The sequence below is a fragment of the Syngnathus leptorhynchus genome, chromosome 8 (assembly GCF_054491065.1).
Source record: "Syngnathus leptorhynchus isolate UIUO chromosome 8, UIUO_Slep, whole genome shotgun sequence".
Classification (NCBI taxonomy): domain Eukaryota; kingdom Metazoa; phylum Chordata; class Actinopteri; order Syngnathiformes; family Syngnathidae; genus Syngnathus; species Syngnathus leptorhynchus.
This window is the reverse complement of record NC_141202.1, coordinates 7,021,981-7,044,666: the sequence shown is the minus strand read 5'-3', so window position 1 is coordinate 7,044,666 and position 22,686 is coordinate 7,021,981. Positions and strand designations below refer to the sequence as shown.

Genomic DNA, 22,686 nt, shown 5'->3' with positions numbered 1-22,686 from the left:
AAGAAACACTACGATTGTTAAACGTCATCATAACAGGAAGTGTGCAGTAAACGTTGGCGTGAAGGAGGGCAACACCGAAGGGAAAGAATGAGTTTACAGTAACGCAGTGTACTGTATCAGGAAAGAAAAAAAAAAAAGCCGACGCCCGCAGCGCCCATGGGCGTCGCCCAGGGACATCGTATTCGTATTTACATCCAATATTTTTTTTCTGGGAACACAGTGGTTCCCCACAATTTCTCTCAGCGGATTGTCCACCTATGATGGAACGGGCGATGGAGCAGCTTAACGTACAGCTCAACCGACTAACCCGCTCCCTCCGCCGGGCCAGGACTGTGGAACTCCCCGAAGGTAACACACATGCTTTGACGATTGGAGGAGGTACCACTGGTCGTCTGCTGCTTACTGAATGCCAGATGTATGATCTCTAATCTAGTTGTTGGTTTTACACTGTCAGTGGCAACAAATAAACACCAAAACAAAACTAGAAGCAGATTTTGGGGGGAGCCGGAGATACAACTGTTGTACCTAATGAACTGTCTAGTGTGAGTGAGTATGAGAGTCTATATATAAGATGCGTGAGATTTTTTTTTAGAATGACGTGTTCCCCCTTACAACCTTTTCCTGATGGTTTCTCATCTCTGGAATATTTTTGTAAACCTCTCTCTAAATTAATTGATTATTCTTAATCTTGATCTCTGTGATAATCTATTTGGATGGTGTTCAACTCCCTTGTTCTTTTTTTTTTTTACTTAATCATCATTGCAACTCCTGGTTGGGGGCCATTTGATTCACACGCAGTTAGTTAATAATCAGTTCACACAATTGTCTTTTTAAAAATATTGCTCCCTCCAGCTGTCTTCACCTTTCTTTATTCTTGCAGACAATGAAACTGCAGTGTACACACTCATGCCGATGGTTATGGCTGACCAACACAGGTGAGCGTTTAAACACATATGAAATCCTCATACAGTTTATTGTTGCATTGCCGCATTTAATATGTTTGCCCATTTTATCTCTATTGTCTTCAATTTTGCCATCTTTGGTCACTTTATCCTACACGTTGAAGTCGAGAACATGAGTTGTTATCTCCAAAGACAAATCACTTGTCCCCTCCTGCCTCCCAAAAGATCAGTGTCAGAGTTGCTACTGAACTCCAAGTTTGATGTAAACTATGCTTTTGGACGTGTGAAGAGAAGTCTGCTTCACATTGCTGCCAAGTAAGATTTTCTTTCTTCTGTCAAATTGCATTGATCTACTGCACAGTGCATACTAGGCTCAATATGGCTTGACTCGGTACGATTGATTCGCAACTCGTGGTTTATAGAGATAAATGTGTATGTAAGTGTTTACAAAAGAGCAGCATGCTAAAGGAAGTTTGATTGTGCAAGGTAAAGGAATGTGAAAAAGTGAGAAAAGGAACAAAGTGTAGATAACAGTCTATTACATTTGTTTTCTTTTTTGAAGAACTTCGCTTAGTGCTTTTTGTGTCTTCCACTGATCCATATATTTTGTCTGGGCATAGCTGTGGATCCGTTGAGTGTCTTGTTCTGCTGCTGAAGCGAGGTGCCAATCCAAACTACCAGGACATCTCAGGCTGTACCCCACTGCATCTTGCTGCAAGGAATGGGTAAGACTCTGTCTTTGGTATTTGACTTAAAGTCCTGTGAATCAAGTAGTTATTCTATTAAAAATATAGAGACTTGTCGGAATCTGATCTCTCACTGTTTCTTTCAGCCAGAAGAAATGTATGGGCAAACTACTAGAATATAACGCTGATGTCAACATCTGCAACAATGAGGGACTGACTGCTGTGAGTGGTCAATAATCGTCTGGTTTAGTTACAAAACCTAGTAATCATCACCGTTTCTCAATTACCTGAGGTTTTATTTCAAGTCCTCACCAATTGTCAGAGCTCTCTCAATGACTGTCTCTTGTCGTCCACCCCTTTGCTTTAGATCCACTGGTTGGCCGTGAACGGTCGCACTGAGCTCCTTTACGATCTTGTCCAGCATGTGTCCAACGTGGACGTTGAAGATGCCATGGGGCAAACTGCCTTGCATGTAGCCTGTCAGAATGGACACAAAACTGTAAGCTACTTTCAAGTTTCAAATGTTTCTTGCAGCCACCCAATACATTTTTCCCAACTCCCATTGCACTATTTAAAATCCTACTGTTTGTAGCTAATATGAATGGTCATTTTTTAATAAGACATAACCTTCTCCACAATTTCCCATGTCTGATTGATGCGTGTCATGTCTGGTCAGACCGTGTTATGCCTCCTGGACAGTGGAGCTAACATCAACCGACCAAATGTCTCAGGGGCCACACCGCTTTACTTTGCCTGCAGGTTTGCCAACCGTAAATTCATTTGAATGTCGTAATGTTTTCAGTTTTGTTAAGTACACTAACCTTAAGATTTAAACAACTGTGCAGCCATGGCCAAAGAGACACAGCACAGATCCTGCTTTCTCGTGGAGCCAAATACCTTGCTGACAAGAATGGGGTCACTCCTCTCGATCTCTGCGTGCAGGTCAGCGTTCGTACCTACTGTCGTGCCCCGTTTTCTCTGCTACTGTTTGTGCATTTTATTTGATACTTTTTAAGGGAGGATATGGCGAGACCTGTGAAATCCTCATCCAGCATCATAGCAGACTCTTCCAGATACTCATTCAGATGACACAGAATGATGACATAAAAGAGAACATGGTTTGAGAAATTTGGAGGAGGGGGATTCTTTTGATTCATCATCATGCCTGAATAAATGTGTTTATGTGTGTAGCTCAGGCAGGTTTTGGAGCATGTTTCTCAGCAGAGTGACAGTAATTATCAGAGAATCTTGACAAGTCTGGCTGAAGTTGCCACCACTAATGGACATAAACTGCTGAGGTATGATTTTTAAACTCACTCAAATCAATAGCTGTGTTAGTATCAAACCAAATGTAATATATTCTGATTCTCACAGCAATGCATCCATCTTATTAGATGTCTGTTAGTTGGAGAGGAGTCATTTAAACAAAATGCCTATCACCAAATAGACACCTTATTTAAAAAAGGAATGTATAAATAAATAAAAAAAATTAGCCACCTTTTTACCTCGTGGTACAATTTAACGCGATTCACGTGCGCACTGATTTTTATGTACTCCATTATTCTGCTGCATGTAGGTTGGCACTATGCCAATATCTACATGAGTTCTGTAAGATGCATAAAATCATAGCAGCAATACAGCATGAGACTCCCACCGATTTATCCTTTTTCACTGTAGTCATGTAGGTAAAGTTGATAATGGGAATAGTTTCCTGCAGTGTGAACCACGTGAGGCTCACTTGAATTTGCATAAACATGTAGGTAACAGTAATGGAGAATGAAAAGACACTTGCATAGAAATGTAAAGTAAGGTACATTCCTTTCTCATAGTAACCTGGAGAGCCTCATGTCTTGCACCGTCCCTATTTTTACTAATACCTTTACTTTATTCAAATAAACAATTGCCCCTGTTTACAAATGAGTCAATGAATTATTACGGCCACTATTTGATAGATTACGGTATACGGTTAATTATCATTCGAGTCATAAACATTGTACTTATTTCCCTCCGCAGCTTATCCAGCAGCTACGATGCCCAGATGAAGAGTCTATTGAGGATTGTTCGCATTTTCTGCCACGTATTCCGCCTTGGTCCTTCGTCGCCCAACAATGGCAATGATATGGGCTACAACGGCAACAAGACTCCCCGTAGCCAGGTTTTTAAGGTTGGTACCTCGCACTGGTGTGATGGTACGGTGTACATTCATCTGTCAAGTTTTGGCCAGTTCATTCATACCTGCTGTCACAGACATGTGCTTCAAGGCCAGCATGCGTGTGCAAGTGTATGAGCGTGTCATTCTAAATGTGACCTATAGATGGTAGTAAAGCACTTTCATTTGTTAACACTGCATTGCTGGATTGTAATGAACATTCATACTGAGGATGGGGAAAGATGACAAGTTGCAGACCTCCAAGAACATTTGAGAAATTTGATTTTGGTGTCACATGACCAAAAACCTAAAAGAATGTGCATGCTTTGCGTTTTTTTTTTGTCTAAGTGTATACTGTTCCTCATGTTGCAAGGTTGAAAATAACATTCTGTACTTATTAATGATCCACTAATTCTTCTTAAATAGAACTAACCAATTTAAGAAAATTAAATAGGTTGGAGAAAATGCTTGTTTTTAATTTCTAATTCAGATTGGTTTTCTAAAGTCTATTCACATTCATTTACTCAACGTTAGATTCATTTCTATGCTCGACACCATTGGACATTGAAAATCCATTATGTTCACGATTCCATTGGCAATAATACCTGTAATTTTACCGGTTTTCTAATCTACGTATCGTATGGTATGTCATCTGGTTGCATTTTACTGCTGGTTGCAGATGCGTATGAGACAAGGGGATGCTGTTCCAAAAGACACTTGGACAGCTTCTGCTGTATTAGATGTGAGCCATGGACATTTCATTTATTTTTATTTAATTCATCTGTGAATATGAATATATTGACATTATTTGGAATTGTTCATTTCATACAATCAACAAACTGGGCTTTTTGATTTACCCTCCTTTCTCTTGAATCTATAATTATTGTATTATTTTCAAATACAACAATTTGAAAATACAACTTGGATTAGGCAATAGGGGCAACATTTTATCCCTTTACAGTTTTAGCTATTGTAAAAATCAATCGGTGTCATTTAGAAATGTAATTGCAAGCCATCAGTCAAGACATCACAGATTATCACAGATCTCTATTGCCTAACCCAAGGGTTTGTCTTCCTTGTTTTATATGATTGCTACTTCTCCATCTGACTAACGATTCTATTAGTGTTCAAATAACCTCTGAAAAAAATTGATGCAAAATACAATCATTGTAGTTCAAGGGTCTCAGACACCTTAATTTGAGGTCAACAATTAAAACCGTATAATAACTATAAATAACCATATGTTGGTGTTCCCCCTTTGTTTGAATACAATACACGTCTTATGGCAAAGTAACGACGTTTCGAAAATATTTTTGTTTAATCCGAAATTCTTTTACGAGGGCACCCTCAGATTTATTGAGGGGAGAAAAAGCAAAATTGGCTTCTTTTTGTCATCTTTGTTCACCAATATTTGCATTTGCTGATCAGTGATTGTAAAACCTTTGGTCACTGGTATTTGCAAGGTAAAAGAGTACAAATTGTATTAAGACAAAATGAGCCTTAAAAAATTAATGGCATTGAAAGGGGGTTGGATTAATCACGTTAATAACACGTTAAACTAACGGTACACACACTTTTGCAGCGTTCCCAATTGAGCAGTGTCGTTCAAGCTATGTTTAACGACTTGTCAGACCCATTAGCATCTATTTTTCATGAAAGCGTCTAGCAATAAATCACAGGTCCTTGGCCCAAATACACTGCTGTGTACACAAGAAACACATTTCATTCATGTATGTCTTTGATCTATGACAGAGCTTTGCTTTGGCTTTCTGGTACCAGCACTGGTATCATCTCAGTGTGAATGTGCTCACAGACACACTGCTCTCCCTGTTGTGCACAGGAACGCAAACCTTAAAGTTTATTTTTAGACACACGTACATTCACAGACATACACGGTTTAAAAACTGTAGTGAAAAGAAATCTATATTTTGGAAGTATACTCTGATAGTACATACATATAATACAATGACATATGTTCTTCACTCTTGAAATATATTGATTGAATTTAGACGTTCAAATTTAAAACAAGTGAATTTAAGATGAAAGAGCTAGAGCAAATTGAAATTTGTGGCTGCGACAGGCTTTTTTCCTAATTTGTCACTGCAACATGCTTGCATTTGAGGGATTAAAAGTCTATCTAAAAGGAAATCTATGTTCTGTGCATACTCATTGACATTTTGAGTCGTTCTTTCCTCAGTTCTAATCATCTAATCTAATGCGCTCTTATTTGGGGATTAGACTTTCTGATAATATCGATAACATCGTCAGTAATTGCTGTAAGACTTTTGAAGCATTGCTAAAACACATTGCAATTTTGTCTTTATTTCAATATACCTGAAATAAGAATTAATGTCTATCTTATATATGCATTAAAAAAATAGATACCAATTCTAGTCAAACAATGGTGTTTGATTGTTCAGTCATACTGCCCCCTTATTAAGTTAAATTGAAAGACCAAAGTAGCCATTGCATTGATTTGAAGGGTGATTACAAATGCTCCCCCCCTCCCTCGGCTGTATATTTGCAAAACAAATTGGAGATTTTGTGGGGTGGTGCTGCATGACAGGAAATCTTCAGGTCATTGAAAATATTGAGAATGTTTCAACAGTGGCCTTTAATAGAGAAAGATTTCCCTTTGAATTGCCATTAATCATTTTGCAAATAACATGAAAAATTTAGTTCAGACTAAAATTCAACTATGATACCTGAAGATACCCTGAAGGCTAAATCAGTTCCTCTTTTATATCTCTATTAAACTTTCCCTGTGCTTTACTTTATGTTGATTTCATTCACCTCTCGCATTTTATTTGTGTTTACAGCCCTTGGAGCTGCTTTGGCACTCCCTGGACGAGTGGCTCGTACTGATCTCCACTGAACTAGACAGAAACAGGAACCCCTCGTGCACCTCTTCCAACAGTGAGATAGCCTCCCTGCTTCTCAAGCAGCGGGAAGTCGATCATTCAAGTACCACGCCAAAGCACCCCGCCTCCCTGGACCCTCAGATTGTCATGGAAACAGAAGTGTATGCTGATGGGGAAGACGTTATCTCCATGACAGCCAATCGGCTCAGTGCTGTGATCCAGGCCTTCTACATGTGCTGCTCTTGCCAGATGCCACAAGGGTTTGTCTACCGCAATGACTATCAATCTATAGAGAAGGCAAGACACATGGCTTTTACTGTAGGGTACTTTTAGTGGTTCAAAAGTACACATTGGAAATGCTCCAGTCTTATTTAGGTGACGTAGTTGATCCGTAGAACAACCCCCGAAAACATGAATACCACATTTAATTATATTTCGTATAAAAAAAAAAAATTAGACTGATTGTAAAAAGCCAAGACAGGAAATCAAATTTGCCAATTTACAAAAAAGGTCAAAGGTTTAGTTTCATTTATCAAAAGAAAAAGCAGAACTGAACTGCAGTTCTGGATTTGCTAAAGATTAGCTCATGTAAAAATGGCCACATAGTACATAATCGTTCATGAAAACGGATGGGTGAGCACGGTCTGCCAAAAGGAAACTATTGCCCATTCGTTTTGTGCATTTGAGAAGGCGTATATGCAAAAATATTCATTTCATTTTAGCGTGTGACGTGATTATCAACTTGCATATAAATTGCAACGGCTGGTTATGTTTTCTATCATAGCAGTGATAATATGGGGAGACTACATATTGTACATGCCCAGACTATATACAAATCAAATAGATTGTTTTTAACATGAAATAAATAGCGTGACCAAACACTGTTTTGGATTATTTTAAAGACCACATTGCAGATGTACATTTGTTGTAAATGATCCTCTGGAGCAACAATGAATCTCTTAATGTGGAGTCTTCAGATTCACGTAGAATGCAATTGTTGTTGCTAATGAAGAGTACTGTTTCAGTTCTATTCACTGTAAGGAGCCAATCGTTACTATATATTCACTGTTGTGCCACAGGGGATGGTTATTTAAAGGCTGGACACTTTTCAAGTTAGAAAGAATTTGCAGAGTGTTTTGCTCTTTAAAATGGGGATGTTTAACAGTAGGCCTTTTATGGCTCTCTTAGGGGAGTGTAAAAACTAGTATATGTTGTGCAGTTTAAAGTTTGTATTCCGTAAACTATGACTGCTACTCTTTTTACTGCAATTAGTATTGCCACACTAATACTGTACTACAATTACATCTTAGAATACTCTCACTATTTGCTACTTGGAATATTTCTTTCCTCCTCTTGCTCTCTGAGTTGCCTCGTCTACCCTCTTGTTTGCACTAACATTTATCTCCACACATTATAACATTAAACGTTCACCTAGTCTGTAATTATGCTCCATTAAATCATTAAGTATACTTAATTAACAGTCGATGGAATTCCAGTATTGATCCGCCCGCCGGCCAGAATAAAACGCGTGTCTTCCTGCTTTTGTTGTTGTTTTTTTCCCCACCCCGCTCTTGATTAGGAGTCTGGTCTAGTTTTCTCTGCTATGGCAATTCATCATTTTTATTGTAGATATTTGGCTGTTTCAAATGAGTAATCTATATTTAATTGGAAAGCAGTGGCTGCCACAGAATTGTTGCTGCTGTCCTTTTTGCTCCCCTTTCTCACTCATCACTTTTTCTCTTTTCTCACCCAGAATGACATCCCCTCACTTTATTGAGTTTGTCTGCAAGCATGATGAGGTGCTGAAGTGCTTTGTAAACAGGTGAGTCAGTGTAGGACATCGGACTCATTGTGCCAAGAACCTGACTATTGATTGAAAAAAAAAAAAATCAATCAATTGACTTTAAATGATGTCATTTTGCCCTACCGTTCACATCCTAATATCTTGTTTCCATCTTTACTGATGTGTGCTTCCACCTCATAGGAATCCAAAGATAATCTTTAACCACTTTCACTTCCTGCTGGAATGTCCAGAGCTGATGTCGCGTTTCATGCATATCATTAAGGGCCAGGTAAGAAAGATATTTAAAATAAAAATCAATGTTGCAATCTCTATTAGCTGACACAGCTTCCACTCTGGTAAGATTTTTCTTCAGGACTCATTTCTGCAGAACTTACAGTAGCTGTCTGCTCAACCATCTGCTCTTTTCCATGAGCAAGGCTCTCCCCCACACAAACGGGCTCCGTCTTCCTTTACTTGCACCCATCCTCTTAACTTTCTCATCCAATCGTCAATCTCAAGCTTTGTAGAAAATAGAAGGTGATAAATGCTATTCAGAGAATTGCACAAATAATTACTTAAAAAACAAAGTCGCTTGATAGCACTAATAATTACGTATAATGTTTTGGTGTATCTAAGAATATTTATTGCTACTATATATTCTATACTATACTATCTTTGTCTTTTACAGAGTTTACCTTACAGGTTTTCTGTCTTTACTTCTAAATAATGTTGTACTGATATCCACGGGAACCCTACCCAAAGTTCTTTTTACGTGGCTTCTTAAATGATTATTATTTTAAATTCACTTACTCACTTATTCATTTTTGATCTGGAGCACTGAATACTTGTTACGTGAACATTATGGCTCACCTGGGAGCAGGCCCTTGTTTTAATTACAGATTTTAACCTGGTAAATTTGATTTACCTGCTTCCTCTCTCGATACGCCTCACAGCCCAAAAGGAAAAGCCACTTTCTCTTCCATGCTCAACCTTCACTCTACCTCTCCCACTTAGAGAACAAAGGCATACATTATGCAAATAATGCTCAGCTTCAACTCTGTTTTACAGAGGAGTATTTCAACAATGGACTCCTTCCAGGCTGTTAGTTGAAACTGAAAATCCAGAGTCTTAGATTTGAAACTAATTTGAAATGTTAGTTATTTTAATGGGGGGGGGGGGAGTGCTTTGTGATATATTTTATTTGTGCTTTCCACTGCAGCCCTTCAAGGATCGCTGTGAGTGGTTTTACGAGCACCTTCTGGCCGGACAGCCAGACTCAGACATGGTTCATCGACCAGTCAATGAGAGTGACATCCTGCTCATCCATCGAGGTGCAAAAGAAAATGGATGTAACATCCCAACAAAATAAAATGTGTTGCTCTTGGACTTGTTCACAACATTGAGTAAATATATAAACTGTTTTAATACAAGAGTTTTGAAGGCTTTGTCCTCATAAACGTAATGATAGATGTACGGTATTGATTTATTACGTTTACACTTGTGTTTATAGCTTGGCGTAGAACTGCACTGCAGCACAATGAGCTTTGTTTTTTTTTAAACAAAACTCTACTAACAAGGGCAAACTATGAGAAAAGACTCATGATGGTGAATGTTCTTGTCAGGGATATTTCTTGAATTGCCTGATCTGTGTATTTCTTCTGTTCTCCCATTTGATGTAAACTTCCTTTGGAATCCTGGAATCAGACTCAATATTTCGGAGCAGCTGCGAGATGGTTTCAAAGTCTACGAATGAGAAACTGAAGCAAGGGATTGCTGTTCGCTTTCATGGCGAGGAAGGGATGGTAGGTTTTTATAATGATGATGTGTTTTTTTTGTTAGTTTTTTTTAGAGCAAGAAAACATTTATTGATCCTCTTGGTGCTCAGTTTATTAACCAACACTGATGCCACATTGTGCGTGATCTGTCTACCTGTCCGTCTTGTCTGTCTTACAGGGTCAGGGTGTTGTCCGGGAATGGTTTGACGTCCTGTCCAATGAGATCATCAATCCAGACTACGCTCTTTTTACTCAGTCAGCTGATGGTACATATTAGTGTTTTTTAAACGTTTACTATGACAAGCACACCATTTTCAGGTAGAATGAACGCATATTTTGTTGCACTTGTTTTGTTCCAGGGACCACATTCCAGCCCAACAGCAACTCTTCGGTAAACCCAGACCACCTGAACTACTTCCAATTTGCAGGCCAGATCTTGGGTTTGGCTCTGTATCACAGGCAGCTGGTTAATATCTATTTCACCCGCTCCTTCTACAAACACATCCTTGGTAAAAGCAATTTTTACAATATGAATATATATATATAAAAAAATCTATGTAGTCCATCATATTTTTAAGATTCCAGAAATTACATCCCACACTACTGCAGCAGTTGATACACCTACGACTACAACCTACAGGACAAAGTAATTCCAGCCAGTTCATTTTATGCGAATAAAATGATAATGATGCTACACCACTTTCTGCAAGGGTTCCAGTCATACAAATGTCTAGATTTACTTAAATGAGCGCATATGTGATTTATCGTTTGGGGCATGTATCTATTTGACTGTTTCAGGAATCCCAGTGAATTACCAGGATGTGTCATCCATTGATCCAGAGTATGCGAAGAACCTGCAGTGGATTTTAGACAATGACATTAGCGATCTGGGTCTGGAACTCACCTTTTCTGTGGAAACGGATGTGTTCGGTGCCATGGAGGAAGTTCCGCTCAAACCAGGAGGCACAAGCATTGTTGTGACTCAAGACAATAAGGTACAGCTGTTAACCACATACGCAAGCTAGTCTAACACCATCAGCATACCAAAAGCTAAATTTTCTTTTTATTACTCCTAAATAATTGGAATTTTGTCAATGAGCTGTACTGTAAAGTAGCCTTCACACGGAGAAGGTGGGCAGGTGGCAGGTTTACCCATGGAATGCAGAGCAGATGTTTGTTAATATGATCTTTCTTATCCAACCACAAAAAAAATCACACTAAAAATGAGAGATTTTTTTAGATGAGAAATTTGAGTAGGGAAAAGGGAATTTACACAATGTATGCATAGAATGAGCATAATTGTCATTGTAAGATGTACGTAAGTTATGATTGTTTACCCTATGTGAGTTACAAAACATTTTGCATTCTTTTTAAAAGTAAAATCAGGCAACCAATTTGATGATCAAAAAGACACAAAAGACAAAAAGATAATGTGCATGTGCGTGTAGTTCGGCTGACAGTTGGGTATATAAGCAGTACCACTTTATTTCTGTTGAGGGCACTGTACTATCAAGTGTGAGCTGTGTGATGTGCAGAGTAACAATGAGCCTTGTGTCTTTCACTTGTCTATCTACATTTCCCAAAGACTTTAATCTTTTGCGTGTGTGTGTGTGTGTGTCTCTGTGTGTGTGTCCATGTATCATTTTGTGTGTGTCTGTATGTGCATGCATGCCAGGCTGAGTATGTCCAGCTGGTGACTGAGCTGAGAATGACAAGGGCCATCCAGCCTCAGATAAATGCCTTCTTGCAAGGATTCCACACTTTCATCCCAGCCTCGCTCATTCAGCTTTTTGATGAATACGAATTGGTAAGTGCTTGTCCTTGCCTCTTTTTTTCCCATTGTTTTCCTCCGTTACAGTTGGTATTCTCCTTGTTCCCCTTGTCCCACTTGCATCTGATCTGATGTAGGGATTGATTAGCCATGCCTAGCTCGGGGGTGGAAACAGGAGGCTGGGGTCACCTTGAAGCCCCTCCTTCTTATGTAGCTCTATCAGATGTTTGTGTGTCGGCAGATTTAATGTTCCCACTCACAGATGGATCAATTGTATTATTCCACCCTGCGTTTGTTAGACACACCTCGGTCACGCTGTCATTTCTCCTCTTCAAAGTATTGACTGGGAAACCTGTTTTATGTTTCGCGCACCAGAAAATCATTCCGGGCTACCTGCAGCACTCTGCAACAATCTGAAACAAAATGATGCAAGGTCACATTCTGCATTTGTTGAATTCCAATTAGCACGAAATGAAATCCGTGGTTGTTGATCCATACACTAATACACAGTATCCTTTGGGTCATAAGGTCACAACCATGAACTCACAGAGATGGTGTCTTGTTTTTAAATTTAATATGGACAACAGTTCTCCACCAATTGTTCCCTTCATTACATTGGCTCTGTTGGAATTCAGTGAGACAAAATGGTACTGTGTTTGGCACATTTCAGGAGGAAGGATAAGTAATATTTCACACCTTTTCAGATTTCAACCACACACACACGTCCCTTCAGTATTGAGGTCATTGAGAACCAGCTGAGGAAGCATTCGTGGTGTGGTCAATTCCCCTCAGAATGCCGGGCAGTGGTGAGGTTCAGTGGAGTGCTTTATGCTGTGTGAGGGTCTACTGTGATGTCTCTGATGATGGCAAATCTCTTCAAGCACTTTGTGACTATCAGTGTGACGAAAGTCTCTTGGGACTCTTTGGCGACTAGAATAATGACCTACATCTTCAGATATTTAATATGTCTGTTAATGCCTCTGCCAGCTTTGGAGCGCTGTCCCTCAAAGCTGTCCTTGGACGCAGCTTGTCAGGACCAACAGCCTTATGTGGATTAAGCCTGTCAAAGAACCTCCACATATCAGCCTCAGTAATTCTAAGGGGCTTCTCATTGATTTTGGTCGTGTCGGCGGTGTTGTGAACATGAAAACAGGTGAATAAGTTGTTCAGTCCTCCAAAGCGTGCTTGGTTCTTCTGCACACACTGCACCTCTGGTAGTGAAATATATGATACATTTTGTAGATTGTTGATGGTGAAATGACCTTGGATTCTCCAAACATACGCCCTGAAGCATGAAATCACTCTGGGTTTCGAATAGATTTTACCTCTGCATTCAGCCAGGGTTTCTAATTGGGGTCAGTCCTGGTGTTGGCAGCATCTTCTATGCGCTTAGATAAAGCCAAGAGCAGATGATGCCAATTCATTCACCTCTCTTATAGCAGCCTCTCTGAACATGTTCCAGTCTGTGCATAGACGTAGCATCATGGGGGTCGTACAGTGTCAGTCTTCTGCCCGGTCCAGCTTTTCTCGTGTGGGTGACAATAGCTCAGGATACATGTTAGTGATGTAATTCAAGAGACCGAGGTATGGGCAGCGGTCGGCTCGATATGCTTCGCACCACTTTGCAAGTATTTGCAACCTTTGCTATGAAGCTCAACATGGAGCTTGAGTTATCAGGTGCAGTGGGCAATTATGTTTTCCTTTCAGCATCCCGTTGCTAGCCCACTGTAATGTGATGCGGCTGTGAGACCGAAAGACATAGCTGTAAGTTTTTGTCGTCTGTGTGAACAGCGTAGTCGCATCATTCATAATGATTCACGTTGCTCTCATATGATTGTTGAATCGCTCCATAAATATGCAGACGGATGTGACATATTATTGGCAATGATACTTTCTGTAGAACAAGGCACACTGTGTAAAATAAATTTTCCCTCACTGCACGTTGGTTGCGCTTGTGTGCAGGAGCTCCTCCTGTCAGGGATGCCAGAAATCGATGTGCAGGATTGGTACAGAAACACTGAGTACACCAGTGGCTACGACCCTCAGGAGCCAGTCATCCAGGTGGGCTGCGGCTTGGACTGATTCCTCAGAAAAAAACAACAACATTATTATTATTATTAGTACTTGTAGTTGTAGCATTTTCTTTTCTTTTTTTTAATAGAACAAACAGGACAACATTGAATACATATACGTAAAATGTTTCATTTTAGTTCAAGCTTTTGAAGAGTACAGTATGAGCAATAAAGTGTAGAGGATGTTTTAATGGGAAAACTTGAATTTATCTTACTTTAGTTTCCTATTTTCTGTTAATGCCCAGCTAACTTTACTATCTACTGTGGTATTCAGTGGTTTTGGGAAGTGGTGCAGGGTCTCACCCAGGAGGAACGAGTTCTGATGCTTCAGTTTGTCACTGGAAGGTTTGTCTTCACCATTGACCCTTCTCTGTAAAGAAAATGAATTTAGATTCTTTTAGTCATCTCCTTGACCCACTTTCACTATTAGTTCCAGGGTTCCTCATGGTGGCTTTGCCTATTTGATGGGAGGCAGCGGTTTACAGAAGTTCACGATTGCTGCCGTGCCATATACCTCCAACCTTCTGCCTACCTCCAGTACTTGGTAACCATGCCAATTATGTCCTGTCATTTTTGGACTATGTAGTCCAAACACACTTAATTTAAAGCTAATTACCCCCCCCCCCCCCCCCCCCCAAAAAAAATGTAAAAGTCATAATTGTTGGTGGAAACATTTTTGAAATGAATAATCTTTTCTAATTTTTGAATTGTTTGAAGGTCTTTGATCTAAAGATATATGACACCAGCAGTCCTCCAGCTGCATATAAAGTACTTTGTCCCGGGTTTCATCATTCTGACCATGTTTTGTTGATATTTCTCCCATTTCCAGTATCAACATGCTGAAGCTGCCAGAATACCCCAGCCAGGAAATTCTGAGAGACCGCCTCCTGGTAGCGTTGCATTGTGGGAGCTACGGGTATACCATGGCATAAAACATCCTATCGCTTGTGCTGCTTGGAGGGTATACAGAGTGATGCACCCCCCCACCTCCAAACATTTGTCTTTACTTGCTGTATTTGCTGGACAAAAAAGGGAAATCCATATTTGTTGGGAAACAAAAGTTGGAATAGCACTTCAGATTGAAAAGAGGTGAGCTGAGCTGCCTCCAAAAACTCTCTATCCTCATTCCTTACCTATCTGCCTGTCAACCCTTTTGGGTCATGCCTGATGCATTTATTTTTTTTTTCACACATTTGACAGTGATCCAAATGATCCATGATGATGATATATGATATTGCATATGTACATATTGAGAATACATAAAAATTGAGTTTCGATATGTCAGTTACTTTTTTTTTTTTAAATCCAGATGGAATATTTTACTACTCTATGAAGATTAAGCAGCAACAGAGTTTAAAAGGAGTTGAAATTGATCGAGTGATAATCAGTGACAGTCCGAATGTTTTGCATGTTGTGATATTCTCTATATTGTGGCTTCACAAGCAAGTAAAGTTAACATTCCCAGGCTGTTAACAGCATCATCATTATTATTATTATTGTTATTAGCAGTACAGTTTTAGTTTCACTACTGTCGATTAAAATGTTGCCAACATCCACATCAATTATATTGTCGAGTAAATACGATATTGTGCCAACAGTTGCTAGCAAGTCCAAATTTATTTTTTTTTACTTCCCTGAATGCTGCTGAATTATAGACCATTTGCACGGCATCACATAAGGCGGTAGAAAGGTCAGGTGCCGTTACGGTTTGCGTTGACAATATGTTTCAAGCTTTTTTTTTTTTTTTTTTTTTTTTTTTTTTAATGAGTGATCACCTGGAGTTGTGTAATAAATTAAATGTACGAGTCAATAATTGGGGGCTGGTACTTTTCAAGTTTGACATATAACTAAAAGAATATAGTTAGCGGCTGTCTGCGTGCTCTCCCTCTCCGCTCCTTGGAAAGAAAATGCTCATTTACCATGTTTGGGTTAAAGCTGTCATATCATCTACCTGTAGTTATCACTATGCACATGCACACGGGAAGTTCGACAAGTTGTTTTGCAGTTTACTCACGTGATGTTTTCCCATAAAACCCGTTAACTGCTTGCCAAGATAATGATGCATTCACAGTAAAAACCTTCGCATGCCAGCAATTCTAGAAACATTAAAAAGTCATCAGCACTTTTTACTTTTTCTATCCAAGCAACCAATAAAAACATAAGAGAATCTAAGCCCTTTCAAATGAATTTGCTTTAGTCCACCTTCAAACCAAATGCACTCACTTTATTAGTTTCATTAGCACTATTGCTATTAATTTGGTTCTTATCTTGCCAAAAGCTACTGAAGAAAGAAAGAATGATGATAGTAAGGAAGGAAATGCGTCTGAACACAAGAGGTTGTTGCAGTTTGCCTAAAGCTGCACTAACTCGACACTCAGTGCAGTGGTGCAAGGAGAAGTTTTTTTTTCAATCCCAAGTTTTTACCTCAGCCCAGCAGGAACATTAATCAGATGTCTCTGTAACAATCTGTATGGGCTACACCAGACTTTGCCACTTGCTTGACCCGGTTACAATATGTATCCCAGAGTTCTCACAAACGAACCATATTCTCACCTCTTGTCAGCGTGTTACGAATACAAGTGTGATATCTCGTCAAACGTTCATCACCAAAGTTATGAAAAAATAAAGCTGGAAAACATCATCCATCAGGATTTTCTCAAACAGGCTTGAATGAGGATCTTGTTTCCCTCATCTTCATTCATCTTTAGCTGTACTTTCAAAACAAGTCATATTGAAGTCTAAAAAGTTTTGTGAAGAATATTTAGTAGATATTTGCTGTAGACAAAATGATTAATGTAAAACAAAAGCAATAATAACATAGCCAGACCTCTGAAAGCCACATGGGAAGAAGGAAATTTGGCTTTGCATGGCTGCTCAAGTATGAAAATGCCTGATATGATGCTGGAAGAAGGTTGCTGTGAGATCGTTAGGGCATGTCAGCAACCTACAGGCCTGTAAAGGCACCCTCAGGGCCATCTCCAAAGATTGAAGTGTGCTAAGAGCGTGGGGGTGAGCGTGGCAGCCCCGCTTGCTCCACGAGGGGCAACATCACAGCCAATGTCAAACAGAGCTAGTGAGACTTCAAACCCAGAAACATGATTATCGCTTTGAACTTCCGACCTTTCCAACAAGCTCCAATACTAATGTGTATTCATGACTGAGGCAAGGCCAGCCCAGGATGGAATCCACACGCACTATAAAGTAGTTAATCTACACTTTGATGGGTTTACTCTTTTATAATGCTCTGGGCAAGCAAAAAAAGGGAGAATGACCCTGACCATGACCTGACCTCTCCTTTGAGACCAAGTAGCCTAGGAAGAAGAGGAAGTGGGGGTGGATCCAGGCACAAACAATCTAACCTGGGGCGTTTGTTCTCCAAATCTGAGCTCCCCTCTGAGTCAAGGCTAACACCAGGACACACACTGACCAGATTGACCCATAGACCTTTTGTTTCATGATGGAGTTTGCACACTGTGCTCTGAAATTGTTCATTTGAATATTCCACAAGGAAAGTCACATTAACAAACTTTCACTGCTGTAGGAAGTTCATCCAAGGGGGTGCAACACACTGTGAGAAATACTAGAAAATATATATTCGCCCTAAAGATACTGGAAATATCATTAAAATAATAAGGAAAATGCCTTTATTGTCATTATACAACTGGTATACAACTAAGTTAAGATATTCCACTAGTGGGAGGCTTAAATCAGCTACAAAGAGGAGGGCTCTTATGTCTTAATTAAACTAGTTTACAGTCAATGATGAGGTCCTGGAGAACATGTCCATTGCTTGTCAGTGAGCGGATGTTGAGCAAAATTGACTGAGATGTCGGTGGCACTGGTAGAGGTGGTCGCCGCCACAAAGGTCACGTCCTCATAAAAATATTGTTCATGTCTTGTTGCCAGCCAGACACCTTGAGTTGACAGAAGTGATTACAGAGAGAGGTTTGCATTTGAGGAGAGATTTGCACCAGTTGCACAGGGAGATCACTGCAAACACAAACAACGGATACAAATAATTGTGTTTTTTTTTTTTTAACAAAACTGTTCACTATGCTCTCGGATTGCGATGGTCTCGACAAGCATTAAGAACCAAGAACACAGCCGCCGCTGTTGGAAACGGTCACAAATGGCAGCAACAGTAACTTCAAATATATAACTGCAATTTTTAGTACATGGGGACAATAATGTCCCCATGTACTAAAAATTGTACATGGGGACTTATGTACCCATGTATCTTGATATTTGTGTTTTACTGTTTATTTTATAGCACTGGAAGAGAAAATGGAACTAGCAACTAATAGTAAAACCAGTAACACCGCTAAAATGCAACAGACAAAAGACCATAATGAGTCAGGAAAATGGGGAGAAATGCAAGAACAATTTGGTGTGTTCCAACTTCCAATCAACAATGTTTATGGTCACTTATAAAAGTCAAAGTGTGTAATCCAGCTACAGAAAGTAAAAACTTGTTTACCTGTGACTAGAGCGGTGGCACTGTCACTACTTTCTGGACTTGGATTTGACACCTCTGTCCATTAGGTAAGAAGCCCAAAGGCAATCTCATCTGGAGTGAAGTCACACCTAAATGATTCTTTTAGAAGTGAGACATTGTAGAAAGCAATTGAACCAATGATTGGTCAAAACGCTTACGAGTTCCCTCACACAGAGCACATGATGTCAGTGAAGAGGAACATTGTGAAAGACAATTGTGCCTGTCATAGATTTGGTGGTTATTTACGTTACCTCAAAGACAATCTCTGCAAAAGCCACATTATTTTAGGATCAAAACTTTTCAAGTTCGTATGTTATTCATTATTTGATCAGAAATCAGTTTATTTTCATAACTGAGATAGAATGCTCTCCCAATCCATGTCTTTAGTATACTAGATTACTTTTTTTTTATCATAATAACCTCAGCAACCACGAGATGACCCAGAGGCTCGTGACAATGATCAATTCATGCAAATTTAAATCCGATGACAGCTTCCTGCTGACATTTTAAGTGCATTTTAGCCTCTAAATGATTACTAAGCTCGATGAGTGCCCACATTGCCCGTAATCCAATCACAGGGTTCAAAAGGACCAAGGTGAGTCTTAATGTCCGATCGTTCATCCACAGTGAGATCTGAGACCTGAGCTGCCAGAAGCTTTATGATGGTCATGTACTGAGAAATAACTGATTTGATAAACAAATGAAATGTATCTATTTTCCCCCACAGTAATAAGATGATTTCTTTTTTTTCTTAAACTAAGAAAACTGGGTCTTTTGTGGAATGAAACATGGTATAGTGCAGGGAAGCACCAATGTGTGAGAGAGCATTGAGTTGAACAGATGTAATCAGCTTGTGTGGATGCAGAGGTAATAACTCTACAGGCAGAAGCCATAGAAGTGAATCTGTCTCTGTCGCAAATATCTGGTGCAAACGAGAAAAAAACGGAAAAAAAAACCTACTTCATTAAAGCAGCATTACTTTGGAACCGAGACAATGGAAGGTGTATCTTTGGAAGTAAATAATCATGGTGACTTGCAAATGTTCCTCACAAGTCACATTTGAGTGTTTTTGTATATATACAACATGGAGAAACAACTTTTAATAATTAAACATCCAGATATGATAGTCATCTATTGTATGGAGGTTCAATATTCAAACAAAATGTTTTCAGGAAAAATACGTAGCTAGATAGACAAATTTGCTGAATGTAATGTGGAAATGTAAAGAGGGTGTTTTATCCAAAGCTGTGTCCTGTGAAAAACAAGGGCTCACTATCCTAATCTCAGTCAAACAGTCAAAAAGATTCAGTTCAGACAAAACTGACAAATTTGAGGAAGCACAAACTGACTTGAGAAAATGACAGCTTTTTGAGAATTCTTGACTTTTGTTGTGTCTCATTTCTGGTCTGACAGCAGGAAACCAGTAACAAGCGGTGACCATGGCAATACCAGACTCATTTGATGAGAAGTAGTTGCCATGGCAAACATCTTGTATGTACAGTCCATTATTTGTGATGATGTGTTGCCTAGGAAACCAGATGTCACTTCAGAGAAGGAAGTAAAATTGATCAGTAGAGCAGCGTTTTATTAAAAAACAAACGTGTTTGATTTAGCATATGTCCACCGAGATTGCCTTCATGGGCAGAACCCTTTGAGTTAAATCAGTGTTTTATCATCTGATTATGTTCCCCTGCAAAAACTCCAAGTGTGTTTGGAACAAGTGGAGGAGGAGGATCCCTTTTAAAAGTGAGTTCTAAGACCCAATATAGGCCCAATACATCAACGACTCTAATAAGAATATTGTCAGCCACATAGCATAATTGCCTGTGTCACTTTCAATCATTTTGTGGGACAAAAACAATCTATTTTTTTTTTTAATAACAGACATTGGTATTTTTTCTAACCAAAACTTAAACCAGTGCTGCAGCAGCTGTTGGACTCCTGTTAGGGCCATTTAAAAGCAGTTGACCAAATTGGTGACCTGACAGGGTTCACGCTGAGACACACAGCCAGGCACACACCAGGGAACTTGACTCCAGAAAGGTGAGTCTTCACCATAATTAATAAATGTTTAGTCACAAAGAAAAACACACTGTAATGTCTGCAATTACGACTGGAACAGTTCATGAATATGGCTAAGTGTTTTGTGTTGAAGCAGGATTATAAAACATGAGAATTTTGTATTCTTTATTTAGTTGTTGTTGCAGTCCGAGACTTTCTATTACGCTGGCCTTTCATAACTCACAGAACAGTTTGCTGATAAGTTGCAGCAACATCTAATGACCACTATCTCGGTTCAGCTGAGGCTTAAGTCTGCCGATAAGAAACCTTGTATCTTAATTAATGTGAATAGTTTAACCTTTCATTTCAGCCTCTGAGAGAAATGATTGGGGCTTCATAACCTGGGTCATCAATAAAGACTCAACTCACAAGCCATTTCAGAAAGGTTAATAATAAGAGTAACCCTTCTTCACGGACTCCCTAGCCCACCTTATCCCTCTTTTCATTGATGCCTTTATGAATGACCTTTTGCGTTTATATATATATGTCTTTCCATTATAAATGTGTCCCTTTTATGAGTGTGCATATAAATTGACCTCTGTGGTTGGAAATCAGGTAGGAAGCGAATATCTGACGAATATCCATTCTGTTTAATGAGGGTACAAGGGACAAAAGTGGTTGATTGGCAGTCAGGGATGTCTCTCTTAGGTTTTACATTGATTAACTTTCCTCACCTGTGTTTTCCTGTCTCTGATCTCATGACTCAATGAAGCGTTTTGAACAAACAGCCCCAGGATCTAAAGTCATTTCCATTGCTTCCATAAACTCCACTGAAGTACTTGAAGTGAATGTCAAATGTGACTGAGAATTGGGATATTTTTCTTTTTGATCGAAAATATCGATGCGCACACATAGAATGAATACGTGTCTGGGTACAAATTGCTTGGGAATCCTAACAGATGACTGTCTCTCTTTCATACCTCACATCCTGTCCTTTGAGGGTAAAAAAAAAAGACTGATTGAGCGTTTTTGATTTAGTTTCTGATAAATTTCAAACCTCTTACTCACCATTGTTTATTATAGTCTCGTGTTGGATGGTCTGATCTGTCATTACAAAGAAAAAAAAACACTTCCATGTTTTAATTTACAAATGTACTTTAGGTTTGCTTCCCTTTTATCTGGTTTTATTTGTGTCAAAGCTGCTAGTGGTTACAGTTCACGGTCTAATGAACTGCTTTTGTTGTCTTTTTCCAAGGTCAAAATGTAACGGGGAAAGAAGGCTTTTAAATTTGCTGCACCTTCGACCTGGAACACTGTGCAAACAGATCTTAAACATCAAGAGCGGGTCCTTTTAAACACTTTAAAGCTTTGGAGGCAGAAACATCAGTCTGTAGATAATCAGAGAGATGATCACTTTTTGTTAGCTGCAGTGTCTTCTCCCTGCTGACAAGTTTGTTTTATTTTACTTGTTTATTCATTTTATCCCTCAAATGAATTTGACTTTGCATTATCCTCTGTCATTTCTGTTACAGCCTGTCTTGGCCAGGACACTATTGCAAAATAGATTTTTTAATGTCAATGAAGCTTTATCCTGGTTGAATAAAGACAATAATTTGCATAGAGTGAAGATACTACTACTACTACTAGTAGTGGTAATAATAATATTAATAATACTAATACTAATAATAATACAGACAGCTTGCTGATTATTATTATTTTTTTTAACTGAGCATTGAAGTTGAGCAGACCGAAGGGGGAAACTTTTAACATTCTCCTTAAATGAATGAAATGACAAGACACAATTTTCCACCCCGCCGGTTTGGTACTGTGACAGGAGGGGGAAGCAGATGGCAAGGAGTGAAGAACTGGGGGTAGCTTTCAATCATCAAATGTGCTCTGGCCTTGGTAAGGCTTTGCTAAGGAAACTTGACAATGCCACATCTAAATTGTTAGTTTGGGACTTAATTTCTTGATCAACACCATGGCATACAGTTTTGGTCAAATCGGTATTTTTAAGGGTGTGAGCATACTTTGCATCGTCTAAAGTCTGAAGCCCATGGGCCTTTTATATCATCATCTACACCTGCTGCTTTTGTGGTCCTTCAAATATAACAAAGCAAATGGGCTGCTCTACCGGCTTTTGTAAAGGCTTTTATTACTCTCATAGTATGGAGGTCACCATACTTACTGC

General features: G+C 39.2%; 1 protein-coding gene across 5 annotated transcripts; it reads left to right on the top strand.

Annotated features, from left to right (window-relative positions):
- Positions 1-7: 7 nt before the first annotated feature.
- On the top strand, positions 8-16,307 carry hace1 (HECT domain and ankyrin repeat containing E3 ubiquitin protein ligase 1). Of its 5 annotated transcripts, none has more exons than XM_085918759.1 (26): positions 8-348; positions 455-542; positions 881-935; positions 1,067-1,217; positions 1,523-1,627; positions 1,735-1,810; positions 1,956-2,087; positions 2,265-2,347; positions 2,434-2,530; positions 2,605-2,706; positions 2,780-2,886; positions 3,602-3,752; positions 4,417-4,479; positions 6,557-6,858; positions 8,352-8,420; positions 8,583-8,670; positions 9,601-9,712; positions 10,086-10,183; positions 10,335-10,422; positions 10,516-10,665; positions 10,955-11,151; positions 11,832-11,963; positions 13,890-13,988; positions 14,274-14,344; positions 14,430-14,543; positions 14,829-16,307. In XM_085918759.1, the coding sequence occupies exons 3-26, from the start codon at positions 884-886 to the stop codon at positions 14,929-14,931; spliced, it is 2,742 nt and encodes a 913-aa protein (XP_085774885.1). In that variant the 5' UTR covers positions 8-348; positions 455-542; positions 881-883; the 3' UTR covers positions 14,932-16,307. The 5 variants fall into 5 exon arrangements, with proteins under 5 accessions (XP_085774885.1, XP_085774887.1, XP_085774884.1 ...); XM_085918761.1 differs by having other exon boundaries at positions 1,128-1,217; positions 14,829-16,306; XM_085918758.1 differs by lacking the exon at positions 455-542.
- Positions 16,308-22,686: the final 6,379 nt, after the last annotated feature.

Excerpts from the sequence above, each read along its gene's own strand:
- hace1 (XM_085918757.1), top strand. The coding sequence starts at position 258 with ATGATGGAACGGGCGATGGAGCAGCTTAACGTACAGCTCAACCGACTA. Across the intron at positions 349-880 it reads GACTGTGGAACTCCCCGAAG|ACAATGAAACTGCAGTGTAC; the intron begins GTAACACACATG and ends TTATTCTTGCAG. Across the intron at positions 2,088-2,264 it reads GTCAGAATGGACACAAAACT|ACCGTGTTATGCCTCCTGGA; the intron begins GTAAGCTACTTT and ends ATGTCTGGTCAG.